The following is a 19,703-nucleotide window of genomic DNA, read 5'->3' on the forward strand; positions in this document are numbered from 1 at the left end:
CAGACTGCTCAATGAGGTGAAGAAGAATCCTAGAGTGTCAGCTAAAGACTTACAAAAGTCTCTGGCATATGCTAACATCCCTGTTAGCGAATCTACGATACGTAAAACACTAAACAAGAATAGATTTCATGGGAAGATACCACAGAGGAAGCCACTGCTGTCCAAAAAAAACATTGCTGCACGTTTACAGTTTGTACAAGAGCACCTGGATGTTCCACAGCAGTACTGGCAAAATATTCTGTGGACAGATGAAACCAAAGTTTAGTTGTTTGGAAGAAACACACAACACTATGTGTGGAGAAAAAGAGGCACAGCACACCAACATCAAAACCTCATCCCAACTGTGAAGTATGGTGGTGGGGGCATCATGGTTTGGGGCTGCTTTGCTGCATCAGGGCCTGGACGGATTGCTATCATCGAAGAAAAAAAAAATTCCCAAGTTTATCAAGACATTTTGCAGGAGAACTTAAGACCATCTGTCAACCAGCTGAAGCTCAACAGAAGATGGGTGTTGCAACAGGACAACGACCCAAAGCATAGAAGTAAATCAACAACAGAATGGCTTAAACAGAAGAGAATACGCCTTCTGGAGTGGCACAGTCAGAGTCCTGACCTCAACCCGATTGAGATGCTGTGGCATAACCTCAAGAAAGCATTTCACACCAGACATCCCAAGAATATTGCTGAACTGAAACTGTTCTGTAAAGAGGAATGGTCAAGAATTACTCCTGACCGTTGTGCATGTCTGATCTGCAACTACAGGAAACGTTTGGTTGAAGGTATTGCTGCCAAAGGAGGTTCAACCAGTTATTAAATCCAAGGGTTCACATACTTTTTCCACCTGCACTGTGAATGTTTACATGGTGTGTTCAATAAAAACATGGTAACATTTAATTCTTTGTGTGTTATTAGTTTAAACAGACTGTGATTGTCTATTGTTATGACTTAGATGAAGATCAGATCACATTTTATGACCAATTTGTGCAGAAATCCATATAATTCCAAAGGGTTCACATACTTTTTCTTGCAACTGTTTATATAATACAGGTAGTTAGTGGGAGATAGTCAGTGTAGGTTAGATAATGATATAGTGTAGGTTCCAGTGCAGGGTGTTAGGTAGTGTGATAGGAATTACTGTTTCTCTGCTGTCCATACATACATGCTACAGACATACAGATGTAGCAAGGTTACCACACAAACTCTACTCAAATTTCTTAACTCATCGCGTTATCTTGAAACAAAAGCCATCGAAAAGCAATTGAAGGTGTTTGCTTAACGCATTTACTTTAGATAACACATCTCATAAACCATGCATGTTAACTCTACTACATCTGTAGTGCTGTGATGTGACAACAATACTTAGTGCACCAATCAGTAATATCTACTCAGACCTGATAAAATTTGAAGTTGCATGGATTGCGCAAAAAATATGCGCATCATTAGTGCCGATTTGTGCAATTGCAAAAATAATGACGAGATCACGAATTCTAGAATTCACTAATTTATTGAGAATATTATGCGAATAATTCACGAAATATCACAAAAACGAATAATGCCTATGCCGCTCATCACTAATCATCAGCATGGGAAGCACATTGACCAGCAATGAGCTGTGTGCCCTGTGGATAAGTATTAGTTTGTATTGTTTCCCTTAAGTCTTAATTTTAGATAGTTTTGCAATAAGTCTGTGTTTTATACTATATTTCTTCTGTATATTTTCAGCATTATGCTATTTACTGGTACACTGTCATGCAAGAAACAACATGCAAGATGATTTGGCTCAGTAAATACACTTATATCTGCTCTCATGACCAAGAAACTTCAGGCCATCCCCTGTAGCCTGCTAATACCAACTTCAAGCCATCAGCATTTTCTATTGTAGACTAGTCTGGGGATGTGACCTGGGAATTTCCTGCACAAAGTCCATACCTCTGTAAGAGCCATTTGAGGATAAAGATTGCAAATTCCCTTAAACCCCTGCCATAGGCAAATGTAATAGTGACACATTGGGTCCAAGCATCTGCTCCGAGGCCTGACTGTGACAATTGTAATTGTAGGTTCATGTGATGAGTTAAAGTGTCTGTAACATCAGGCACTTTAAATGAATGCATATGTAAGATCTTAGCCTCTACTAAAGTAAAGACTTCTGGTAGCTAATTAAAATCATATACAAGACACATAGCCCCTTTCTGAAATATTTCTGCTTCTCTAGAACTTAGTACTCAGCTCACATACAACCCATGGGGGGGGGGGGAAACTACACCCCAATGTATAGCTAAAAATTTCCCAAAAGCTATCAATGTCTGTCCATTCAAAGCCAGAAAATGTGTTAATCATGGTGTTTCCAGGGGCTGTAGTCTGGGAGGTTTGCATTAGGAAGCAGGAGAACCCAGGAAGGATGCCGAGACCAAACATCCCAATTTTTACAGGATTTTCCTGTGAAACTAACCTAAAGAGGAAGGGTTAATCTATGTATTTAAAGTGGACATTCCTAGTGGAGTTCTACATCACTGTTGTAAGAAGTGGAGTACCGCACACTATGGTTACTGTTGCCAGCAAGGACTGAACAATCACAATTAATATTATAGAATTGCGGCACTCAGATTATTTATATGTAGTGTTGAGCGAACCCGAACTGTAAAGTTCGGGTCCGTACCGAACTTTGCGAGTTTGGGTACCCGGACCCGAACCTTGCCGGAAAAGTTTGTGTTCGAGTTCGGTGTTCTGGCATTTAATAAAGCTTTTGAAAGGCTGCAGGGCAGCCAATCAACAAGCTTTTAAGCTGTGGGCACTTAGAAGCCATCAGAGCCATGCCTAGTAATGGCATGGCTGTGATTGGCCGGTGCATCATGTGACCCAGCCTCTATACAAGCTGGATTATGTGTAGCACCGCCCATCAGCTCTGAGTAGTGCAGGGACAGGAAGCAGGCAGCTGAAGCAATGGAGAGTGTTAGGAATCTGGCTATTTGTTTTGTGGGTGACCTATAATGATTTTTTGTGGGTGCAATACACCAGCTTTGCACCCCTCACACAGAAATATAATAATAAATCTGGCTGTTAATTCTGTGGGTGACCTATAGCGATTTTATGTGGGTGCAATGCACCATCTTTGTACCCCTGACACAGAAATATAATAATTAATCTGGCTGTTAATTCTGTGGGAAACCTATAGTGATTTTTTGTGGGTGCAATGGACCATTTTGTACCCCTGACACAAAAATATAATAGTTAATCCGTCTGTTAGTTTGATGGGTGACATATACCAATTTTTGGTGTGAGATACATGTGCACTTTATACTTGACAGGGAAATTAATATAGTTAATCTGACTGTTAGTTTGGCTGGTGACATATACCCATTTTTGGTGTGAGATACATGTGCACTGCATATGTGACAGGGAAATTAATATAGTTTATCCGTCTGTTAGTTCAGTGGGTGACATATGCCCATTTTTGGTGTGAGATACATGTGCACTTTATACGTGACAGGGAAATTAATATAGTTAATCTGACTGTTAGTTCGGCCGGTGACATATACCCATTTTTGATGTGAGGTACACCTGCACTGCATATGTAACAGAGAAATTAATAAAGTTAATCCGTCTGTTAGTTTGGTGGGTGACATATCCCCATTTTCGGTGTGAGACACACGTGCACTGCATATGTGACAGGGAAATTAATATTGTTAATCTGTCTGTTAGTTCGGTGGGTGACCTCAAAGAATGAGGAAAACATCAAATAAGGGACGTAGCCCTGGTCGTGGTGCTGCTGGTGCTGGTGGAGCTCCTGTTGCAGAGAGAGGACGTGGTCAATCTGTGTCAGCTACACACCCAAATGAAATACCTTCCTGAGGTGCACGTAGGCAACACGACATTCAACGTCACTTTGTAGGCCCGAATACCAGTGTACGAATGGTGAGGCCAGAGAACAAGTAGAGGCGGTAGTAAATTGGATGGCTGACAGTGCCTCCAGTTCCTTCACATTGTCTCCCACCCGGTCCCCTGCTGAAACCGCAGAGTTGGCACCAGCGGCCCATGGGCATCTGTCTTTCACCTCAGCCCCTTGCAAATCAGCCAAGCAGTTTGAGCCCCAAGTCATTTATCAGTCTCTTATGCTTTTTGATGACTCTGCTGGTGGGGTTTCTGTGGGCCATCCACCTAGCCCTGCCCCAGAAGTGGAAGAGATTGAGTGCACTGATGCCCAACCACTTATGTTTCAGGATGTGGACATGGGAGGACCACCGCAGCACGTCTCTGATGATGATGATGATGATGATGAAACACAGGTGCCACTGCCAACTGCTGTGGCTTTCTGCCATGTGCAGACCGGCAAGGAGGGCAGGGGTGAAGAGTAGGTGGAAGATGATGTGAAGGATGATGAGGTCCTAGACCCCACATGGAATCAAGGTCATGCGAGTGATGTGTGCAGTTCGGAAGAAGAGGTGGTGGTCACACAGCGCCAGTGGCACCTGCCACCCCGCAAAAACAGAGGATGTGGCAGCAACACCACCACCACTGTCACCCAGCATGTCCACACTGTCCCATGGAAGCGTTCAGCTGTTCATCCCACAAAGACTGGAGAGAAAGAGGAAGTACCTCCCTACCCACCCGCGATCCCTGGCCCTGAATGCCATCATTTCAAAATTCCTGGCCTTTGAAATGTTGTCATTCTGTCTGGTGGAGACAGAGACTTTTAAAAACCTTATGGCGGTGGCTGTCCCACAGTACGTGGTTCCCAGCCGCCACGACTTTTCCAGGCAAGCCATACCTGCCCTAAACAACCAAGTGGCGAACAAAATCAGAGGTGCACTGTGCAACGCCATATGTGGCAAGGTCCACATAACTACCGATACATGGACCAGTAAGCAGGGGCAGGGACATTATATCTCCCTAACTGCACAGTGGGTAAATGCAGTGGCGGCTGGGCCTGAGGTGGACAGCAGTTTGGCGCATGTCCTACTGCCACCGAGGATGAGGCTTCCTCCTCATCCGGTCAGCGTAATACCTTCACCACCAACTTCATCACAGCCAGGGGGAAACGACAGCAGGCTGTTTTAAAACTCATCTGTTTGGGGGAAAAAACCCACAACGCGCAGGAGCTGTGGACGGCATGGAACAACAGACCCATGAGTGGTTGGTGTCACTGAGCCTCAAGCCTGGCCTGGTGGTGTGCGATAACGGGCGAAATATCGTAGCAGCTCTTAGGCTAGCCTGTTTGACGCACACCCCTTGCCTGGCGCATGTGCTGAAATTGGTGGTGCAGAGGTTCCTGAAAAAGTACTCCACCAACATGGCCAGTTCCGATGACGCAGTCCCCACTTTTATGTCTTATTAAAAAAACACTTTAGGCGATGATGGAAGAGGATATGGCACAGGAGGAAGAAGGATCATTTTCACGGTTATCAGGCCAGTCATTCACAAGTGGCTTGGAGGGTGTATTCCTGCACCAACAGAGGCCAGGTACACAACTGTCCAGACAGGGCACAGTTCTGCAGTTTGAGGAGGAGGAGGAGGATGATGATGATGATGAGGAAGCATGTTCACAGCAGGGTGGCACCCAAAGCAGCTTATGGGCATCAATGGAGCGCAGCTGGGGGATACAGAGGACACAGACGATACACCTCCCACAGAGGACAGCTTGTCGTTGCCTCTGGGCAGCCTGGCACACATGAGCGACTACATGCTGCAGTGCCTGCGCATCGACCGCCGAGTTGCCCACATTCTAACCAGTGCTGATTACTGGTTGGCCACCCTGCTGGATCCCCGCTACAAGGACAACGTGCTGTCCTTAATTCCGTCACTGAAGCGTGAACGGAAGATATCCGAGTACAAGCACACGCCGGTAGACGCGCTGCTGATGGCATTCACACCTGACAGAGGCGGCTCAGTGGAAGCACAAGGCGAAGGCAGAGGAGGAGGAGGAAGAAGTCGCCAACGCAACTGGGGCACCGCCAGCACCTCAGAAGGGAGGGTTAGCATGGCCAAAATGTGGAAAAGCTTTGTCAGCATGCCACAACAACCAGCACCACCAGCTGATACGGAACGTCTTAGTAGGAGGCAGCATTTCAGCAATATGGTGGAACAGTACGTGTGCACATGCCTACACGTACTGACTGATGGGTCTGCCCCATTCAACTTCTGGGTCTTCAAATTGGGCACATGGCCTGAGCTTGCCCTTTACGCTTTGGAGGTGCTGGACTACCCTGCAGCAAGTGTATTGTCCGAACTTGTGTTTAGCATGGCAGGGGTGGTAATCACAGACAAGCGAAGCCGCCTGTCCACAGCCAACGTGGACACGCTTACGTTCCTTAAAATGAACCAGGCATGGATCCCACAGGACTTGTCCGTACCTTGTGCTGAGTAGACAAGTATACCGGCCGCACCCAGCCATTGTTATACTCCAACTCTCTTTGCATTCTCTTTTCTATTTCCCAATGTTTTGGGGTCTTCACAAATTTTAAAAATACAAATAAAAAAAAGAATAAATAAAGGAAAAAAATAAAAAATAAAAAAAACAACAAAAGCTGTGTTGGCTACCTCCTCCACCGCCGCTTTCACCTACACCTGCCACGTCTACTGCCTCCCAAACCTCCTACTCCACTTTGACCTCCGCCTCCTAGTTCAAGATTATTATTATTATTATTATTTCTATTCTGTTATTTTAAGTCATTTCCCTATCCACATTTGTTTGCAGGGCAACTGCCCTGCTCTTACCCCCATTTTGCTTCCTTATGGAGCCCTCTAGCCCTTACTACGACTATTTTACATCCATTTTAGTGATACAAAGTTCAGGTCCCCATTGACTTCAATAGGGTTTGGGTTCGAGTTCATGTCCCGAACCTGAACTTTGACCCGAAGTTCGGCCGAACCCGGTCATCACTATTTGCATGCACTTATAGGTAATTTATTGATACAAAGTTCATGATCCAGTTACATGATTAAATATAGGCAACAATGAGAACAACTCTTTAGTCGTATCGATAACCAGAAGTTTCGGTCCTCCCGAACCTTCTTCAGTGGTCAATTTGTCTATAGTAAAATAACATATCATTCATTCAGTAAATATTAGGTTACCTTCTTCTGACACTCCTTCTAAAACAAAGAGAAGCCTACTGGATTCATAAACTGGGAAAATTATCAGCTAATGATCTCAATCGGGAATGTGACTTCTTTATTAATGTTTAAATTCGTTAATGTCATTTTCAATGTTTACAGAGTTTAATGTCATTCTCATTCCTTTACAATTCTCATTCCTTTGCATCTGGTGAGGGTGAGAATTTTCTTCCCTTTCCCTTCCCTTCCCCGCCCCCCTTCTCCCCTTTCCCCCCCCCCCCCCTTCCTTCCTTCCCATACTTACCCTACCCCTTCTCTCTCCCTCCTAGTAAACCAGGTGCTAATAATTAATTCATCTAATTCATTTTGACTTGTCCATTTTTATTTTAATAGATTTTTTTCAATTTTTCCCATTTTCTTCAAATAATTTTTTATTTACATTTTTTCATTTTCCCCTTTTTTCTGTGTAATTCTTCATTTAGTGTTCTTGTCAATTCATACTTGTATGTAATTTTCATTATACCAATTCATTATATTATTTCATTATACCATTTAAATAACAATGCAGGTCTTGTTCTAGACTATTATAGGCCCCCACTAATATTAGAGATTGATTTCCCTTTTATTAGGCATGCCCTGATATATTTTCTTTTTTTCTCCCTACATCTGGGAACCTGTGGAACGCTAAAGGTATTTTTTTACAATCTGCATCAAGCAGAGATAATAATTTGCAATCATTTTTAATGTTGTAGCCCAACCATTACAGAACCTTAGCATACCTGCTTCTCAAGCTGGCCATAGTACTCTTCCCAGTTTCCTGATCTTCTACAATCCTCTTTAATAGTCCAGTATCTCCTTTAAGGATTCTAGATACAGCAGTTTTCCACCGTTCACTGTATTCTAAGATAAATAGTTGAAGTTATAGTACCATTCTTGCCAATTATATAGATGTCTTATTCTTAAATCAAGATATGTCTGAAGTTTTGATCTGTATGGGTCCAGCTGGTCGCTGAAATGAAGAAAAAGAGCTCAGCTGAGCATTGCTCCCGTCAGCTGTGATCGGCTCCAGGAGAGCCCAGCATGGGGTGTATGGATTCATAGAAAGCATGCTGTGTGAGTTCCTGTGTGATCTCCTCAGAAAGCCAAACAACGCCAGTCACCCCTGGAGAGGCACAGTACCCAGCTGATTGTTTATGCCCCTCTCAGCACCCGGACCCTCATCGATCAAAACTTCTAACGTCATTATTACATGTTAAACTGTAAGCTCCCTTGTGCTGGTCTCTAGGCACCAATAACAAATACAGCTTTCTATGCTTTGAATGTAGAGCTAGAACCATATACTGCCGAGTATCTTTAATGAGCACCAACTCCCCCCCCCCCAACAGAGAGTAGGGCTGACCATAGTCATCTGATTTTTATTGGTAGATCATGACATGGTGATTGCATTAGCACTATGGGGGAATTTATCATCCTCCCCAAGCCAGTTTTCTGGCGTAAAAAAGTCGCAAACCTTATGTTTGTGACTTTTTAAACGCCACTGTGTCACAAGTGGCGTTTTTATGCCGCCCTCAAAAATTTCTGAAAAGGGGGCATGGCAAGGGCATGGGAGGAAGAGGAGCCAGCAGACCTGGCACATTTATCTTCATTCATGTCAGTTTTCTGGCGTGAATGAAGACAAAAATCTACGACAGCTAGGAGACTGCTGTAGATTGTGGTTTGGCGCACGGCCTGCTGAAGGATGCTCCAAATCTATGATGAGGCCTACACCTCAGCATAAACTAGAAGCATCCTCCTACTGTGCAGTGGAAATCAAGACTGACGAAGAAAATGCTGATCTTTATATATGTCCCCCTATGTTCTTTATATTATGGCATGTATTGAAATAAGAAAAACTTAAGTTTGAAGGGGAAGACATTGACACATTAAAGGGGTTATCCAATTTCTGAAACAGCCCCCCCATGTGTCCGGCCCCTCACAAGTAATATACTTACCCCACTCCCTGCATCGAGGGTGACTGTGACACTAGGGAGGCTCGTCCCTGTCCCTGCCTGCCATTGGCTGCTCCCCACTCGGCACCGGATGTTTTCATCTGTGTACAGAGAGAAGCAGCAGCGGCGGTGCGGGGACCAGGAGAGGTGCTGGGAGCAGGGTAAGTATATTACCTGTCAGGGGTCCGGCACATGGGGGGGGGGGCTGTTTTAGAAATTGGATATCCCCTTTAATTGAGGCTTTATATTATGGTTGCATGGCCACAAATGTGGCAGAGAGGGGGATAAATAAAAAAATGTCCTGTGTTGGAATGTTTTTTTTTTCTCACAGATTCTGGATGAATGAGTATACAGAGTTACTGTATAGTACAATTTTGATGAAAACAGAACTTCTACTTGAAATAGTCTGCAGTAACCTGAAGCATCCATTCCCTGGCAGATCCTCTTATAATGGTCCTTAGTCTGGATCTGCAATCAGCAGTCTATACAGACGCCAGTGCTTTCCTCTGTCTACCCTGCTGTATGTTCAGACTGCCACTATTAATGAGTGATTCCATTAATATTTCTGTTTTAGCAGATTCCAAATCTGTTCTGTGAAATGCTCTCTGAGCTGGGGGAAGGGGTAACAGTTAATAAACATCGATTAGAAATATTTAACATTCATAGTCTAGGTTTTAATCAGATTTGGTAAACATGACATGATGGGAATTGTAGCAGTCCATGGAGACAGTTTTGTGCATCGCATGGTTGGATGCACTAGCTCAGCAGCTGTGTGTCCCTGGAAGCTATTTTGAAATGTTAAATGCATATTTTAAAAATGCATATTTTAACTTGCATGTTAAAACACAGGAGAGCGTGTTTCCTCTCCTTTCTATCTTTCATTTTAAGGCCCATGATTACTGGAAAAAAACTGTATAGGTAGGTAATACCTTTTTACTAATTTGTGATTAATCATTTAAGTTTTAAACCTTGTACAGATGGGCTTCTTTAATGGTTACTATAATTTGGTATGAGGCAAATATAGCACCTTTGGATTACACAGAAAGTAGGTGAAAATCCTCTTTATAAAGACAGATTTAGAACATAAAGGCCCAGATTTGCTAATGTGTCCGCGCCTAGAATCTGTCAAAAAAGTGGATAATTTTGGTAGAATTTCACATAACTTTTTTTTCTGACAAGCTTGAAAAGGCGATTTTGCTTTATGGGATGTGGTGTAGTTTAAAATGCGACTTTGTGCGCCAAAATTGCACTACAATTCTGGAGTCAAATTTTTTCTCAAAGTAAGGCAACCAATAGATGTTATAGAGCTAGACAAAAGTGTCTATTCCTGCACCAGATGTATCATCCAGCCTGAGCCGCTGTGATAAATCTGGTGCAGGATTAGCAAGCCTGTCCTCCGTGCACCATCTACAGCAGGGGTGCACAACCTTTTTTGGTCTAGGGGCCGCATTGTCACATTGCACTATTTCAAGGGGCCGCAAAAAAAAAAAGTTAATCAGCGCTTGTTTGCATCAGCCTATTACACAGGCTAATGCAAAGTGACTGGGGAGAAATGATCGCTACCACAGTCATTCCTCCCTCATTCACTTCTATTGATTATCGGTAGCACATTCCTGATTACACGGTGACATGTGCTGACGATAAATGTGCATTTTTCATAATAATAAAATATGCAAATCAGCCGACAAATGAGTGATTCCTTATTTATCGGCTGATCAGCGGCACGATTATACCGGCCAGATACCAGGAATAAACGTTCCTATGGACACTTGTTCCCAGTAATTGTCCAGTATAACAGGGGCTTAGAGATATCCTGGTAAAAAAAGATTTTTAACACGTTCCTGCAGCATGGGCCTGAAACAGAAGATTCATACGCTCCCACTGTCTCCATCTTCTGGTCCCGGCGCTGTTTACATCCGGTTGGATATGGGCATAGTCACTTGTACCTCTCCAGCCAATAACTGGCCTCAGTGGTGAATTGGCCACAAGCAGCTTTTCACCGCTAAAGTCAGTCATTTGCTAGAGAGGTGCTCTGGGACCGGAAGATGGAGACAGCGAGAGCCGCACGAAGAAGGAAAGTAGGAATCTTCTGTTTCGGGGACCATGCTGCAGGAACTTAAAAAATCATTCAAAATCATTTTAACTAGGAAACTCCTTTAAGTGGCACTGGCAACATTTCCTTCCTGCCTCCTATTCACTAATAAGCATTTTACTTTACTGCAGAGGACGGCGCTCACTGGTTATTACTTCTGCACCCCCAGATATACTGCTGGTGCCCTGCAATAACCAGTAAGCATTTTCCCTGTGGGCTCACACACACGCCCATTGTTTTACTCCGCATCTGAGCTGCATTTTTTTAATGTGGTTTGGATGCGGACCCATTCACTTCAAAGGGGCCGCAACAGATGCGGACAGTACTCCATATGCTGTCCGCATCCGTTACTCTGTTCTGCAAAATGCAGAACACACATGACTGGTGTCCTGCAGACCAAAAGAAAAAGGTACGGTCGTGTGTATGAGGCTTTACTAGCCGGGAAAGCAGTTATTGGTTAACCCTTTAATGACCAGGCCTGAAAAGGCCTTATTGACCAGTCACTTTTATGGGATTTAGCACACGTGGTTCAAACACATATTTTTTGGACTACCAAAATAACTTTTGCAGCTTTTTATTAGATATTACAGGGCTTTTTAATATATCTTTTTAGTTTTATTAGTTGGAAACTGTACAATATTTTTTTTTAAAGTCATTTTTATTCAAACTATAGCTCATTATTTAAATATGCAAATTATTATAATTAGTTCCCTATATGTGTTGGATCTCTTTAATATACATTATGTATAGTTTCACATGAATAGGGTGATAATTGTAATGGTTTTGGTTGGTGTTGGCGTTTTTTCCTTTTATGCATTTTACTATATATTTTTTTTAAACTAATTTTTTTAATATATTTCTGCTACGAAAAGACCTTTGGGGGACACTGACTTTTTTATTTTGCACATTTCCTTTTTTTTGTCCTTTTATTTGAATTTTATTTATTTAGTATTTTTTTATCATCACTTTATTATTTATTTTTAAAATATATTTTTGCCACATAATATGACAGTGAACTATTTTATTTTGCACTTTTTCCTTTTTATAGTTTTCTTTTACCTGTATTTTATTTATTTATTTTACATCTTTTTACTAATTTTTTTTCTTTTTTTATATTTATTTTTGCAGCACTGTATGTCCCCCAAGAGTTCTTTAAAAGACAGATTTTTTCCTTTTATTTGTATTTTTTGTATTGTGTTTAGATTTTTTTTTTTTACTTTTAATATATATATTTATACAGTGGATATAAAAAGTCTACACACCGCTGTTAAAATGTCAGGTTTCTGTGATGTAAAGAAATGAGACAACGATAAATCATTTCAGAACTTTTTCCACCTTTAATGTGACCTATAAACTGTACAACTCAATTGAAAAACAAACTGAAATGTTTTAGGTGGAGGGAAGACAAAATATAAAAATAAAATAATATGGTTGCATAAGTGTGCACACCCTTAAACTAATACTTTGTTGAAGCACCTTTTGGTTTTATTACAGAACTAAGTCTTTTTGGGTATAAGTCTATCAGCATGGCACATTTTGACTTGGCAAGATTGGCCCACTCTTCTTTGCAAAAACACTCCAAATCTGTCAGATTGCGAGGGCATCTCCTGTGCACAGCCCTCTTCAGATCACCCCACAGATTTTCAATCGGATTCAGGTCTGGGCTCTGGCTGGGCCATTCCAAAACGGTAATCTTCTTCTGGTGAAGCCATTCCTTTGTTGATTTGGTTGTATGCTTTGGGTCGTTGTCATGCTGAAATATGAAGTTCCTCTTCATGTTCAGCTTTCTAGCAGAAGCCTGAAGGTTTTGTGCCAATATTGACTGGTATTTGGAACTGTTCATAATTCCCTCTAGCTTAACTAAGGCCCCAGTTCCAGCTGAAGAAAAACAGCCCCAAAGCATGACTGGTGTCCTGCAGACCAAAAGAAAAAGGTACGGTCGTGTGTATGAGGCTTTACTAGCCGGGAAAGCAGTTATTGGTTAACCCTTTAATGACCAGGCCTGAAAAGGCCTTATTGACCAGTCACTTTTATGGGATTTAGCACACGTGGTTCAAACACATATTTTTTGGACTACCAAAATAACTTTTGCAGCTTTTTATTAGATATTACAGGGCTTTTTAATATATCTTTTTAGTTTTATTAGTTGGAAACTGTACAATATTTTTTTTTAAAGTCATTTTTATTCAAACTATAGCTCATTATTTAAATATGCAAATTATTATAATTAGTTCCCTATATGTGTTGGATCTCTTTAATATACATTATGTATAGTTTCACATGAATAGGGTGATAATTGTAATGGTTTTGGTTGGTGTTGGCGTTTTTTCCTTTTATGCATTTTACTATATATTTTTTTTAAACTAATTTTTTTAATATATTTCTGCTACGAAAAGACCTTTGGGGGACACTGACTTTTTTATTTTGCACATTTCCTTTTTTTTGTCCTTTTATTTGAATTTTATTTATTTAGTATTTTTTTATCATCACTTTATTATTTATTTTTAAAATATATTTTTGCCACATAATATGACAGTGAACTATTTTATTTTGCACTTTTTCCTTTTTATAGTTTTCTTTTACCTGTATTTTATTTATTTATTTTACATCTTTTTACTAATTTTTTTTCTTTTTTTATATTTATTTTTGCAGCACTGTATGTCCCCCAAGAGTTCTTTAAAAGACAGATTTTTTCCTTTTATTTGTATTTTTTGTATTGTGTTTAGATTTTTTTTTTTTACTTTTAATATATATATTTATACAGTGGATATAAAAAGTCTACACACCGCTGTTAAAATGTCAGGTTTCTGTGATGTAAAGAAATGAGACAACGATAAATCATTTCAGAACTTTTTCCACCTTTAATGTGACCTATAAACTGTACAACTCAATTGAAAAACAAACTGAAATGTTTTAGGTGGAGGGAAGACAAAATATAAAAATAAAATAATATGGTTGCATAAGTGTGCACACCCTTAAACTAATACTTTGTTGAAGCACCTTTTGGTTTTATTACAGAACTAAGTCTTTTTGGGTATAAGTCTATCAGCATGGCACATTTTGACTTGGCAAGATTGGCCCACTCTTCTTTGCAAAAACACTCCAAATCTGTCAGATTGCGAGGGCATCTCCTGTGCACAGCCCTCTTCAGATCACCCCACAGATTTTCAATCGGATTCAGGTCTGGGCTCTGGCTGGGCCATTCCAAAACGGTAATCTTCTTCTGGTGAAGCCATTCCTTTGTTGATTTGGTTGTATGCTTTGGGTCGTTGTCATGCTGAAATATGAAGTTCCTCTTCATGTTCAGCTTTCTAGCAGAAGCCTGAAGGTTTTGTGCCAATATTGACTGGTATTTGGAACTGTTCATAATTCCCTCTAGCTTAACTAAGGCCCCAGTTCCAGCTGAAGAAAAACAGCCCCAAAGCATGATGCTGTCACCACCATGCTTCACTGTGGGTATGGTGTTCTTTTGGTGATGTGCAGTGTTGTTTTTGCACCAAACATAACTTTTGGAATTATGGCCAAAAAGTTTAACCTTGGTTTCATCAGACCAGGGGCGGATTAAGTACATGATAGTCCCGGGGCTTTCTACCCAATTCGCTCACATGGTCTTGGTGCAGCTCTGTCCCATCTGAGGGATTGGGGCTGAACTGCAATACCAAGCACAGTGCTATCAAATTGACAGAGCTGTGCTTGGTAAGGAGCAAAGAGGATGCGGCGCTCACTGAAACATTGCGGTCTTCTCAAACAGCTGATTGGTGGGGGTGCCAGGAGTCAGACCCCCACCATCTCATAACTCTCTGAGTACAGATTTGATAAATGTTACCTGCAGTCCTATGTAACACCCCACATAACACAGTGAACTATTGTGTTATGTGGGGTGTTACATAGGACTGCATGGAACATCTACTACATTATCTGTACACAGAAAGTTAGCACTATTATCTGGGCTGTTACATAGAACTGCAGGTGACAAATTTAAATTTCAGTTGCCAAATTTAAATACATACGATTATGATAAAAAAAAGACTTGGAGGAGAAGATGAGACGCAGGTCACGGTAGTAAGTCAGCTCTACATATAGGGGAATACAGCACCACATACCTGTTACATCCAGTGACTTCTCCTGTCATATAGACCTTCTCTTTCCTCTTTTCCTCTGTTTGACCCAGATCGCCATGACAAATTCTTTCAGTTGCATCTCGTCTCTACAGAGTTTGTTACACAGACATGTTAGATTTCTCATAATTGGGGTCATTTATCAAACTGGTGTAAATTAGAACTGGCTTAGTTGCCCATAGAAACCAATCAGATTCCACCTTTCATTTTCCAAAGAAGCTGTGAAAAATAAAAGGTGGAATCTGGTTGCTATGGGTAACTAACCCAGTTCTACTTTACATCAGTTTGATAAATTACCCCAAAGGTCCCTATAGTGTTTACAGCAGCTATAATGTCCCCTAGAGTGCCCCCAGTAGTGCCCCCAGTGCCCCCTAAATGGGGGCAGTGTGGGGGCATTTCTATTAGGGGACATTATTTTGGGGGACACTATACAGGCATTATTACCTGGAGCACAATATAGGGTGTTATTATTTAACACCCTATATTGTGCTCCAGGTAATAATGCCTGTATAGTGTCCCCCAAAATAATGTCCCCTAATAGAAACGCCCCCACACTGCCCCCATTTAGTAATTTCCCCCACACTGCCCCATATAGTAATTTCCCCCACACTGCCCCGATACAGTAATTTCCCCCACACTGCCCCGATACAGTAATTTCCCCCACACTGCCCCGAAACAGTAATTTCCCCCACACTGCCCCATATAGTAATTTCCCCCACACTGCCCCCATATAGTAATTTCCCCCACACTGCCCCAATACAGTAATTTCCCACACTGCTCCAATACAGTAATTTCTCCCACACTGCCCCAATACAGTAATTTCCTCCACACTGCCCCTATACAGTAATTTCCTCCACACTGCCCCTATACAGTAATTTCCTCCACACTGCCCCCATATAGTAATTTCCCCCACACTGCCCCATATAGTAATTTCCCCGACACTGCCCCATATAGTAATTTCCCCCACACTGCCTCCCATGTAATTCCCCCCACAAAGTAATTTGCCCCCCACACTGCCCCCATCAAGTAATAACCCCACACACAGCCCCCCATTAGTTAATTTGCCCTGACACTGCCATCCATTAAGTAATTTGCCCCGACACTGCCATCCATTAAGTAATTTGCCCCCACACTGCCCTTCATTAAGTACCATATTTTTCGCTTTATAAGACGCACCTGATGATAAGACACACCTAGGTTTTTGAGGAGAAAAATAAGAAAAAAATATTTTGAACCAAAAGGAGTGCTTTTGGTAGGTTTTGAACTAATGGTGGTCTGTGAATGCCGCACTGTTATGAGGGATCTGTGGATGACGCACTGTTATGGGGATCTGTGGATGACGCACTGTTATGGGGGATCTGTGGATGACGCACTGTTATGGGAGGATCTGTGGATGAGGCACTGTTATGGGAGGATCTGTGGATGAGGCACTGTTATGGGAGGATCTGTGGATGACGCACTGTTATGGGGCGATCTGTGGATGATGCACTGTTATGGGGCGATCTGTGGATTATACTGATGGGGGATCTGTGGATTACACTGATGGGGGATCTGTGGATTACACTGATGGGGGATCTGTGGATTACACTGATGGGGGATCTGTGGATTACACTGATGGGGGATCTGTGAATTACACTGATGGGGGATCTGTGGATTACACTGATGGGGGATCTGTGGATTACACTGATGGGGGATCTGTGGATTACACTGATGGGGGATCTGTGGATTACACTGATGGGGGATCTGTGGATTACACTGATGGGGGATCTGTGGATTACACTGATGAGGGATCTGTGGATTACACTGATGAGGGATCTGTGGATTACACTGATGGGGGATCTGTGGATTACACTGATGGGGGATCTGTGAATTACACTGATGGGGGATCTGTGGATTACACTGATGGGGGATCTGTGGATTACACTGATGGGGAATCTGTGGATGACACTTATGTCATCCACAGATCCCCATAAGTGTCATCTACAGATCCCCCATCAGATGCATCAGTGTGGAGGGAGGAGGCGGAGACACTCATGGCGGGGCCCGGTGCAGTGATTCTACTCTAATACACCGGGCCCCGCCGCAGCTGTTAAGTATATTCAATCCGAATGGGTCCGCAATTACTGTATTGTACTTACTGTAGTACCTTATGTATAGCATTAAGACGCGGCAGACCGGCAGTTCCCTCGGTCATGCGCCGCCTGCCGCAGCTCCCTCCTCATGCGCCGCCTGCCCGCCTGCCTGCTTATCTCACTTTATGAATGAACAGGCAGACGAGGCAGGCGACGCATGAGGAGGGAGCTGCGGCAGACGGTGCATGAGGAGGGAGCTGCGGCAGGTGGGGCAGGCGGCGCATGACCGAGGAAGCTGCTGGTCTGCGCCGTCTTAATGCTATACATAAGGTACAGTAAGTACAGTACAGTAATTGCGGACCCATTCAGATTGAATATACTTAACAGCTGCGGGGTCGGTGTATTAGAGTAGAGTCACTGCACCGGGCCCCGCCATGAGTTTCTTCCCTCCTCCCTCCACACTGATACTTCGCTGGCCGCGCTGTGCAGCTTAGCGGCCAGAGAAGTATCCGCTTTATAAGACGCACGGCCATTCCCCCCCCACTTTTGGGGGGAAAAAAGTGCGTCTTATAAAGCAAAAAAACAATAATTAGCCCCGACACTGCCATCCATATAGTAATTTGCCCCCACACTGCCATCCATTAAGAAATTTGCCCCCACACTGCCATCCATATGGTAATTTGCCCCCACACTGCCTTCCATTAAGTAATTTCCCCCCACACTGCCCTTCATTAAGTAATTTGCCCCGGCACTGCCATCCATATAGTAATTTGCCCCCACACTGCCATCCATTAAGTAATTTTCCCCCACACTGCCCTTCATTAAGTAATTTGCCCCGACACTGCCATCCATATAGTAATTTGCCCTCACACTGCCATCCATTAAGTAATTTGCCCCCACACTGCCCTTCATTAAGTAATTTGCCCCCCACACTGCCCCCATCAAGTAATAACCCCCCACACTGCCCCCAATTAGATAATTTGCCCCAACACTGCCATCCATTAAGTAATTTGCCCCCCACAGTATTAATTTCTCCACACTGCCCCCACAGTATTTATTCCCCCCATGGTAGTAATTTGCCCCAACAGTATTAATTGTCCCCCACACTGCCAGAGTACTAATTTCCCCCACACTAGTAATTTGCCCCCACGTAGTAGTTTGCCCTCCACTGTCCATCCAGTGATATTCTCCTGTGCCCCACCCCCCAGTAATGTCCCCTAAAGCTGGCACACAAAAAAAATAAAAAAATAGAAGCTAATACTTACCTGTATCCCAGTCGGAGCTCACTCGTCGATGGTGCAGGCGCGCTGCGCACACACGTCAGTATGCAGCGTCCGGGCACAGGCGCGATGACGTCACCACGCCCGCCTGTGCCGGGATTTTACTACCGCATAGGCTTCAGGCCTACTAGGCCTGAAGCCTATGGCGGTGATCGTCGGACGGCGGCGGGGCAGGGAACTATGCGCTCCCGTGCCCCGTCGTTGTTTGTGGGCGTTTGGGTCAGCGTTTGGAAGCTCTCTGTGGACCATGGCTTTTGCTATGGGATGTGACTAAGAAAATTTCAGGAAAGACCAACTAGAGCAGCTGAACTTTATTTGGGGTTAATCAGAGGCACTTTAAATGATGGCAGGTGTATGCTGACTCCTATTTAACATGATTTTGAATGTGATTGCTTAATTCTGAACACAGCTACATCCCCAGTTATAACAGGGTGTGTACACTTATGCAACCACATTATTTTAGTTTTTTTTGTTTTCTTCCCTCCACCTAAAAGATTTCAGTTTTTTTTTTTCAGTTGAGTGGTACAGTTTATAGGTCACATTAAAGGTGGAAAAAGTTCTGAAATTATTTATCTTTGTCTCATTTTTTTTTTACATCACAGAAACCTGACATTTTAACAGCGGTGTGTAGACTTCTTATATCCACTGTATATATTTGCCACATAATTTGTGCCCAAAAGGGCCATAAAAGACCTTTGGGGACACAGACTTTTTTTTTTTGCACTATTTCCACTGTAACTGGAGCATCCAAAAGAAGCCCCAGTTACAGGGAAAACCAGGCTCCTGGAAAGACTTTGTACAGGGCAGAGCTAGTGATGCTCGGCAGTCCTCTGCCCCTGTCACTTGATCGCCGGGTCTAAACTGTACAGCGTGCCGCTTACCTGTGTGAGGAGAAGGCAGAAGCGCTGATACACTGCTTCTGCCTTCTCCTCAGCTCCCCGCTGTCTCTGACCCATCCTGCTCCTGCTACAGTGTGGGAGCAGGAGCTGTAATGCTCTGTAATGCGGCGCTGCGGGCAGAAACACAGCTGATCACACGATCAGCTGTGTTTCTTCCCAGCAGGATGGGGGCCACAAACCATGGCTCTGGGGGCCGCATGTGGC

At 43.0% G+C, this 19,703-nt stretch overlaps 1 protein-coding gene across 1 annotated transcript in view; it reads right to left on the minus strand.

The window, feature by feature from the left end:
* The window catches only part of LOC120982817 (ankyrin-3-like), a 279,530-nt gene that overhangs the window by 95,632 nt on the left and 164,195 nt on the right, over positions 1-19,703 (minus strand). Inside the window, exon 13 of the mRNA XM_040413026.1 lies at positions 7,830-7,950. Within this exon, the coding sequence (XP_040268960.1) occupies positions 7,830-7,950 (121 nt within the window). The remainder of the gene's footprint in view (positions 1-7,829; positions 7,951-19,703) is intronic.

This window comes from Bufo bufo, chromosome 1, assembly GCF_905171765.1.
Source record: "Bufo bufo chromosome 1, aBufBuf1.1, whole genome shotgun sequence".
In the NCBI taxonomy this organism is placed as follows: domain Eukaryota; kingdom Metazoa; phylum Chordata; class Amphibia; order Anura; family Bufonidae; genus Bufo; species Bufo bufo.